The sequence below is a fragment of the Chroicocephalus ridibundus genome, chromosome 9 (genome assembly GCF_963924245.1).
Source record: "Chroicocephalus ridibundus chromosome 9, bChrRid1.1, whole genome shotgun sequence".
Classification (NCBI taxonomy): Eukaryota; Metazoa; Chordata; class Aves; order Charadriiformes; family Laridae; genus Chroicocephalus; species Chroicocephalus ridibundus.
In genome coordinates this window covers 45,994,142-46,004,238 of record NC_086292.1, presented here as the reverse complement: position 1 = coordinate 46,004,238, position 10,097 = coordinate 45,994,142, and the positions used below count along the sequence as shown (strand labels likewise).

Sequence of the window (10,097 nt, the reverse complement as noted above, 5' to 3'; positions counted from 1 at the left end):
TAAACTGTGAGAGTGATGAGTGTATCAGGAGAAGTACGAAAATCAATCTTAATTCCACAAAGACATAATATACAAACTAACTCCCTATCATGGCAGTTACTCATTTTTTATAGAAACAAAGATATAGAACTGTAAGGTGTGAACATACAGAATAATTAATCCTGGTACTTTTAGAGATGGGGCTCTCTACTGCCTGGACAACTCAGTGTTTTTCACCCTACTTTAAAAGGAGCACTTACCTAGAATTCATATCGGAGACCTTGCCAGCCCTATTCCAAGCTAGACCTTTTGAAGAAAGTTAAAGCTGTTTTTCTTGGGAATTCTTCTCTCTTCATGTATCATCTGCATTGATTTGGCTTTTTGCAAAATGAAATTAGAGAGCCAACAGAGACAGGGCAGAAGCAAAGGCAGCCAAATTCAAGTCCATGCTCAGACTGTTTTCAAAACTTCAGTGCCAGCAAAGCAATCACAGTTATCACAAACCGACCCACGAATATTCAGCTTGATTCTTCTAATTGCTTTAACAATAGAAATCAATGCTTAGAACTCTAAAGTATAAAGGAAACATAAGGTTGATACAATAGCTACAACTACAGAATTATAGGAGTCAGAAAGTGGATCAACAAAAGCAGAATGGGGCGTATTCGATACCACCATTAGTTAATACTTACCCCTAGAAAGAACATCAGTTATCTTTTAAAACATATTTTTTCATAAGATCTACACAGTGTCATCAGTATCTTCAGACCATATCTCCATTTTATCATGGATTACGTGCCCTAGTTGTTTCTCATTCTTAAATAAAATGTTAGACTTCCTGGGGACCTTGCCTGTACCAAACTGGACTTTTACAATGTATTTTTTGCTTTCTTCCTAGGATAGCTTGATTCGCTGTTATAAAAGTGCACTTAAAGAACATTCATATCACCAATCAATAAACAAACTCAGTATTGCACTTTACATTACGAGAAAGCTTTCTTAATTGATCTGAAGAAAAAAAAAATAATTAAACCTCGTAACTTCATGAGGTTCACAGAAAATGACAGCAGAACACCTTCAAGGCACTGGTCCTCATACCACAGTTGTAGTCATATTTAGCAACAGAACAGCCATCCATGACTGACAGCTTTCTTTGACAGAAAGAGCCAGTCAATATTTACATTCCTCATGAACATAAAGAAGAGCATCAGGGTACTTGAGAAATTAGCCCTTGATTGCCACTTGGAAGGCATCATCAGAAAGTCAAATCACTTCAGCACCTCCAACAACAGAACTGCTTTCATTCTTGAGACTCAAGATCTCTCACAGATGTGTCAAGGTCTTTTGCCTGGGAGCAGGAGATGTCTGAAGGGCATAATGGGTGCTGAAAAAGCATGCTATGAGGGTTTTTTATTATTTAAAATGTCAAAAGGTAAAGAAAGAGTCACTCTCTGCTCTCTTTCTTGCTGAAGTAGCAGACACAAATCTGACAGTCATAAATGGCCACTCCCAGACTCCTGAGCCAGCTACAGGGAATACTGCTAGGATTCCTCAATGCAGAATAGAGGGCTCTACTGTAATATTAAGTGATCACTGAAGTTGGGGGATGCAGATGCAGTAGTTCAATTCGGCTCTCAAGTTCCCAAAACATCACCACATAGAACGGCCCTAAATCTTGGCTTAGAAGTCACAAAACATCCAGTGCCTTTCCAAGTGAGATCTCAGCTCCTCTCATTTCCTGCATACAATAGCATTATTCAGCCACTGAAGTTTCCACTTAGCTTGCATTTATGCCAAGTACTTTTAATTGCAAAGGAAAAGGATGTTAAGCTCTTCCATTTGTTTTTTTCTAATTCATAAGGGACACAGCAGTGGCTGGTAAAAGTTATAGGTTAAGGGTTTTCTCCCCCCCATCTCACTTCTTAAGGGACTCGCATCCTCCTCCTGCTGCCTCAAACAGAGGTTACCTACATTGCAAGGGTAGGAAAAATTATGTTGTCATTTGCAATATACTAAAAAGGCAAGTCATTGTAAACTTACTAGCAAACAAGCATCAGGGAAGTCTGAAGGGTATCTAAACCCTTCAAGGCATCCATTGTAACTGATGTTCAGAGTCACCTTGACCAACGCAGGTCTCATTTAAGACTAGGTACGCTAGTATTCACCCAGTACACGTACAGTAATTCAGACAGCATCCAACTCAAACAACTCATCAGAACAGATACAGAGCAGCGGCTCTGACTGAAGCAAAATGCTGCACAGCAAGGAGTGAAATAACTGGAAAAACAGATGCTTAATTTCTACTTATTTTTGGCAACCTTGTTTCTATGATATCTGTTAGATGAGGGGGGGAAAAAAGGTTGCTGAATGCGGCTTAGCAAATAATACATGAACCACAGCCACATGTATGGACTATCAGGGTGGCCCTTAATACAGCCCTATTGAAAGTTGGTTTTGTTTTGATCAATACATAGAAGCATCTAAAGTAATGTCTCCATATGGGTTTTGTTCCTATTATGCAACACCTGATGAACTACATTGTCTGTGACAAACGGGTTAAGTGAATTGAAGTGGTGTTTTGGGGTTGGTAGTGTTTTAAGAGGTGTCTTCACCTCACCTCTTCAGCCTTGGGACAAGAGACTTATAACTAATTACTATGCAAATGAAATGAAATGTAAATTAAATACCACATCCTAACATAGCTTAATAGCCCCAGGAACAAGAATTTAGTTAACTTTAATGGACTGCAATTCTATCCAAAAATATAGTTTATTAACAAGCACATACAATAAATTGCACCACTAACTTTAAATAAAACATCTAGCAAGCTCACCTTCACACTAAGTGACACGGTTAACACCGAGCAAAAAAGCAATACACAAATGCTTTCAACAGACATAGAATGAACTCAGTTGCAATCAAAGTTCAAGTTGTAATCCAAAGAAGGACACATAAAAGCAAAAGCAATGAAGACTTCACATGAACCTTGCCATTTCTTTCCACCAGACCTCTGGTCTCTTACAAAATAGGTCTGTAATACAAAAAGTAATAAAAACTCTGGATTCAATTTACTCAGCCTCTTCCTTCACAAGTTAACTATAACATTTTGCAACAACGTGAGTAGTATTAAGAGGGAGGTAAGAGGCAAAGATAGTTAAACTTGGAATTATGTTAAGTTCAGCTGCAGATAGAAAGGCTGCCTAGCAGCAGATATGGCCTTCAGTGTCATTGTCCCAGTTTTTGCAAGAAACAAACACGGTAAAACGCATTCTTCTCTCTCATCATTTAAAACTTGATCCAAGCTCCACTGACATCAAGGCAAAAGTTCTTCTGTTAACAGTGGTACTCTGATGGGGCCACAGTGGCCTTCGAAAAGAAAGTCATCCTCTCTAGTGAAAGGTTTGTCACTCTCCAGTCTTCAACTTGGCTGTGATGTCAGTAAAACCTGACACGCTGTTACCACACGGGTGTTCCCTTCATGCCAGAAAAAGGGATTCAGCAGAATTCGATATGTAAGAATTGAAGCCAACTTGGCAATAAACAGCTCCGCTCTGCTCAGTGTAAGATCTTAACCTCACCGCAACGAAGTAAATAGAGGGTTTGTAATTAACTTCAGTGAGAGCCCAAGAGAAGTATCAGGCCAAAACAGAAAAAAAACCCCACAATTCTTGATATTAGACCTTGTTCTTTGCAACGGAAAGGACATTTGTATTTCTGATCCTTTGGGGGAGTAACAGGAAGGTTCCCAAGAGGAGTGCTCCAAATCTAACAGTGTCCATGGTAAAACCGCTCAAGTAATATATTTAAGCAAAGCCAGAGATTCTGTTTCCTTTGTGGTAGAACAAAAAAGTTATCTTTATAAGCAGTAGGGCCCCAGTTTCATTAACATGGTGCCTGTTATCACAACATAAACAAAAATTATGCCTGTGCCCCCTAATCATATTAAGAGTTAATCTTTACTGAGAAAAATTTTATAGCAATATCAATGGGTTAAAGACTTATTTTCACGCATTTCTCTCCTGCATCTTTCTCTTTATAATGCCTAGAAAAAAAAAACCAGAAACTTCTGCCCCCACCCTAAGTGAAGAGTTAAGATCTACTTTTATGACAAAAAACCCTTTAAAAATGGTCATTTTTTTCAACTGCTGGAACCAGACTTTTTTGCAGTACAAGGAAAAATTTACCTCAATGTGAACTAATCTGAAGAACAAGAGCAAGTAATCAAAAATTACCTAGAAACATATGCATTAAAGAGAAGCCCAAGTATTGTGACACCTCCTATTGAAAAACAAGTGATGCACAATTCAATCAGCAACAAGCTCCCTCTCCCCTCTACAACTTGCATAGCTGGCTCCCATGTTAGGAGTTATGAAATTCTTTTACAGTAGAACAACTTTAGAAAAATTTGGACAAGTAAGAATGGAATTATTTTAATCTAGAACAATATCACCTAAAGATACAGATGAATACAAACACGGTTCGTATAAAAAACATCAGAGGAACATGAATTTTAAGCTGCATTTTCAGTCTATATATTGGCTTTCCTCTTCCTCGTTCTATAAAAATAGGGTATGACATTTCAGCTTCAATTGCGTGTTTAAGTCATTTATTCATTGAACATTCCATTCTTGAAATATCATCTATTAAAATGTTAGTTAAGATTCATCCTGCTTATAGAACAGACTAAATTTCTCCTGAACTGCACTTGTAGACAATAATAAAGAGACTGATATGAACTCAATAAAAAAATAATCAGATTATGGGAAGAAGGAAAATAAAAAATAATAATACAAAATCAAGCTCCACTCTTATCTGACTCCTAATAAAACAAATGTCAATGTCTTTTAGCTGATCAAGAGATTTAACTGCAAAATAACTTTTAGAGCTTGAATTCAGAAATAAACTGTGTTTTAAAGTCTGTAAGTTCCTATAAAAAGAGGACTAAAACTTCCAACAAAATATCTCCATAGACAACAGAGGAAGCCACAGTAAAAATAATGCTGAAAATTCCTGATCAGAGTATTGTATCAAAAATTAATATTCGTAACACTACCATAGTTTTCTTATCCATTAAAAAAAAAATGGATTCTGTGCTACACTTGCACATTTCTGATACAGGTATAACTGTACCTAGACAATTCACACCTCAACTATGTACTACTGAAGAAAAAGAAAAAAGCTGAAGACTTATTTTGCTGCTTCAGCAGTAAACCCCCCTGGGTGGGAAGGCGTGTTGGGGATACCAACATTGAAAAAACCTGGTGAAACGACAGAGTCTGATATCCAACAGTACAAAGTCTGCTTGGACATGGCTCTTTCCCCTACTGCAAAGCAGATTTAATAAATGGGCTTTATTTTAGAAAGTTTCACAATTCTTAAACAGTAGATGATACTTGCATTCCTGAAGGATTAAGTTCTACATTTCTTGATGCTAATTCAACTCTCTAAAACCAACCCAATAAAACCAGCAAAGTTTTTACAAGTAACATGCACAACCTAAAAATTCTACCCTCAAAAACTGCCTTTTTGGTACTCTCTTAAGCTCTTAAGATACTCTATTTATTGAAGAAATGCCAGGAAGCCTGCAGCGGGAACAAATGCTTCTTTGGCAAAAGGAAAACATTTTAATGCCTCCTCCCTTCAAAGTATGTACACCTCACCACAACATATGCTAATATACTACCAAATAAGTCTCTTTATCTTGCCATTTTTATAACAAACTGTTTCATTCATATCTATTTCAGCTTGTAACTACCTACTGCACAGAGGAGCACACTGTGCTAAATCAACAAGTAGTTTATACCTAAGAAATTGAAAGTAAAAAAAAATAATAATATATATTCCAAAACAAGTCAAGAGGGGCTAATTTTGTATAAACTGTTTCAGTGTAAAATAAAAATTTAAAGTCATGCAGACTTTTTGGGCCTTTTTTCCATCCTTTGTCCTTTATTTAAAATGAACAAAGTCTAACAAAAAAGGATTCCCACAAATACGATAGCGAGTGGCAATTTGTGCTAAATCTGCCATTAATATACAAAACCAAATGTTACAGCCCTTCTGTGAAGATATCTATGTGTGCATATATACCTAACGACATGGAGATACCATGGATTTCCAGCCTGGATTTCCAGCCTTCTCCGAGATTAACACAGTCCACTGACACACCTTCACAAATCAGCCGAATACTGAATCTAGAAAAAGATGAAAACCAAGTCTTTGCAGACCTACAGACTGCAATTGTAAAGATATAATAAATATAGTTAAATATTTACTGTCATATTACTAGGGTGGTTTTTCTTTTCCAAGTGAAATTCGTACTTAAACTCATCTTCCTGAAGAATTCAAAGAAGCAAAAGGGGAAGCGTTTTTAAAAATAAAAAACTCAAGTGGTGAAAAAAAAAAAGAAAACACACCCTTGAACATGCTGGAACAAGACCACTTATTGGAGACACGGCCTTCCTCACTGAAACACGATCTTTAGTCTCCAGATATATCCTAGTTACTCCAATGAAATCAGTGTGGCTTCTAATGATACCAGAAAGAAAGATCTGCTTTTAATATGCAGATTTAAATAGCACAGTTAACTGTCAAAGACCTGGTACACAACTGGGATAATTCTGCTAGGGAAAATATTATGAGGGGGAAAATAAAGCTAAATTCCATGTGAAAGTCTCTGGGATCCTTCAAAGGTTTCTGTAGGCTTAGATCTATGTACCTGAATCCAGCTGTAGGGGTGATGAGGATGAGGGGGGGAGTAAGTGAAAACTGGTTTGCCATAACTGGACCTTTTTTCTTCCCCCCTGTTAAAGGAATGAAAACTGCCTCAAATGATGCAATGGGTCAACCTGAAGACAGCCACATCTGAAAAATACTGGAAATCCTGAAGTCAGAGCTTATGAATTTGTTTGGTTTGTATGCTGCCTTAGAGGAGAGAGAAGTTAATACTTTTAAAAGCTTGGTATTTACACTTCCGAAAAGTTTCTGCAGTTCATCCAAATTTGATAGGATGGGATTTAAGTGCCTCTTAGTGTTCCCGACTGGGCACTTCTGCTGCTTTGGCACATGCGCGCACACAAGTATTCCAGTACCAATGGGATACGACGTCTAATGCAGCTTTAAACTGGCAGCGCTCCTGAGTAGTTTTAAATGTTTATCAACTCAGTAGGTCAAAAGTCTGCAGACACTGGGTGGAGCAGCAGTATGCCACAAAACTAACAGTTGTCCTCCTAGGAAAAAAAAAAGGGGGGGGGAAACAGTTGTCAGTAAAGGTTAAAGCTCCTGGCCCCATTCCACAGCAGACAATATGCTAGTTTGTAAAACACGGGATTAGCCGATCCCAACACTTCAGAAAAAAGAAGGCTCATTTGCTCTATATGTGTGCCTGACACAAAGGCAGGGAAACACTGCAGGGGTTCTCAAAAACCTTCCTGGATTCTTATGCATTCAGCTTAAAAAAGCAGCATGTGGTTTTTCGTTCTGTGGCGGGTGTGGCTGGGTGTTACAGCCAGTAGGTTTAACAACTAAAAGGAAAATAGCGGGTAATTCTTTGCTTCACCTTTGCTCATGTGTTTCTTAAATTACTGCTTGTAGGCATGAAATAACTGAAGTCCAGTGTCCTCCTTTGGTTCAGCCGAGTGAACAAACTGGGCCCCGATCTTCAGAAAGGAGGATCGACAGGCAGTGCTGTTGCATTGTGCCAGCTATGACAGCAGGGGTGGCAAGATGAGAAAGAGTGATACTAGCCTCACTGTGCTCACAGTGACCCTCCTCCTGCCCCCATCCTGGCAGGGACCTAGATAGCTGCTTTAAAAATGTTAAGATGTGTTTTTTACTAACCCAGAAATCACGCTTTACCCAGTGCTCATGTCATCTGTGCTTTTTCAGATACGGAAATCCAGTTCAACACTTCACTATCCTTTCCTATAAGAGGATACAGAATGATACGAAGTCCAGACAGAAGTTACTGGCATGGATGTGGCATGTGCTAATCAGTGCTGTTCAAAGGTTCAGGATCCCTACCCTGTGTGCTTTCATGGTCACTGTAAGCTCTTTAGAACAGAAACCCTGTGCTTCACATCTTTCTAAACCAGCTATCACACCTCTGCAATTCCACGTAATCTTACCATCTCAAGTGCACGAGCTACAGAGATAAGGATGACAGGCTACCCTGTTTAGATCTCATTTTCTGTGGATTTGCATCAAATGTCAGCTACTTAAGACTGCATTCATTATGGCATTTTGCAGAACACAGTACCTTCTTGTTTAAGGGAGGGAATACTAACCATTTTTTAAACAAGTGAAAACCATGCAGAAATAAATATTTTCAATTAATATATTTTCGAACATTAATATAGTGTTCTGTGAAAATAGCCTTTAAGTATGCTTTGAGTCATAACTTTAATAATTCCTAAAGGTGTCTACTTACATGTGTATCATCTCATAACTTTTAAGTTCTACAATGAGCAGTGCTTAGCAATCAGGAAGTAGAGCTCTCTACTCTAGTCCAAACTCTCCCGTTGCTGGATTATTTCTGATAATATAAGGATTTAGTGACCAGCAAGTAGTTTTCCATCCGTTTCTTAGAAAATTAGACTGCTCTAATGGAGCTCAATGCTTGAAAGAAATACTTTATAGCATGATTATAACATTTTATGCCACCCTGAATATAATGACAGTAATGTGGAAGCAATTAATTTAACTCAACATGAAATCCATTCAATTTCAACATACGACTGAAGTGTAACAGAATGGCAAGTTGAAGTATGCAATCTCTACAATCAGATCTTTCTAAGAAAGATGACTTTTCCAAAATAGCATTTATGCAGCCTTCTGGCCGCTGTCCAGATTTAGCATACCTAAGTTGTTTTCATTTCATAAAGTTGAATTGCTTACAAATCAGATACCTCTTACACCACAAAAATCATGGGAAAATAACCTGTGGTACAGCTCTGGAAAACAGGTACCATCAACCTGAATCACCAATTAGTCTGCTCTTTTTTCGTAAGGATCTTCCTATTGAAAAGCAGTTTTTTATTTTTATGGAAGATAACGGTCAAGTCAATGGATTTCAGCAGGACAAGAACTAAGTGGCATTCTTGTGCATTATATATACCAACCAGTAATTTCAGAAACACTCCTTTTTAAAGCACCTGTCTTTTCTGCTCCCCACCTTTAAGCAGATGCTTTATAAATAATGGCTTGAACATGAATTCCCTACAAAGAACCTGAGCATCACATTTGCTTAACTCCAAATGACTTTTCTTTAAACCTTATTTATTAGGTTTCAAACGGTACTGTAGTTTTGTCCAAGTAGAATGAGTTTAAATTTCTCTGAGGATACTTTTCCATTGCAGAAAGTGGATTTGTTGGTATTGTGGCTCATGGCTGGCTACAGTATCAGCTCAGACTAACATGGGTTAGGGAAAGAATCACTGGAAAACGATCAGTGCTCACCTTAAAGGCATTGTAAATCGTTATCTACATGAGGGCAATATTCCCTGAACCATATCCCCATTTTGAGTCCCTTCTATGACTGTACTGTCCAGCAAGTCAGAAGTCTGTATAGGCTTGTCTACTTGTCTTGTGAATCCTGCAGACACACTCACATCTGCTACAACCATAAAAACTGAAATATTTTTGAAAAGATGTATTGCTACGAAACGTATGTTACAATGCAGAATGTTTCCACAGCATATCTCAATTTAATTAGCATGGAAAGAAAAACAAGAATATGTTACTGCAGAACACTTTCGTTAAACTCTGGCTTTAGAGCTTTTTTCTGCCTTTAATCCTACAGCACTTTTATTTGGTGGTGGCATTTTCCTGACGCTCGGGTTGAGACTTAACTTGGGAAGTATTGGAGTTAGGTAGTATTTCCTTCCCAAGGCACAGCATGTGCTGCACTACCACGAACAAGTCAATCCCATCATATCAAAACCCTTCACTATCTTACAGCAATCTGAAACAGGCAAGTGTGATAGTCCTTGTTAAACAGTCTAACAGCGGTATGCTGGTTGTCTTGCAAATAAAAGATTTGTCAACTTTTATATGCAATCAGAGGACAGGGGCTTTAGATCTGAAAGGCTGCTAAGTTAAAAAAAAAAAATCCTTAAGAATAT

The 10,097-nt window shown here is 37.9% G+C and overlaps 1 protein-coding gene across 4 annotated transcripts in view; it reads right to left on the bottom strand.

The window, feature by feature from the left end:
• Positions 1 to 2,729: 2,729 nt before the first annotated feature.
• LRRC28 (leucine rich repeat containing 28) overlaps positions 2,730 to 10,097 on the bottom strand; it is a 54,509-nt gene continuing 47,141 nt past the window's right edge. For all 4 annotated transcript variants that reach the window (XM_063345987.1, XM_063345986.1, XM_063345988.1 and 1 more), the window contains one exon: positions 2,730 to 7,205. In XM_063345987.1, coding sequence (XP_063202057.1) covers positions 7,133 to 7,205 — 73 coding nt within the window. In that variant the 3' untranslated portion in view covers positions 2,730 to 7,132. The remainder of the gene's footprint in view (positions 7,206 to 10,097) is intronic.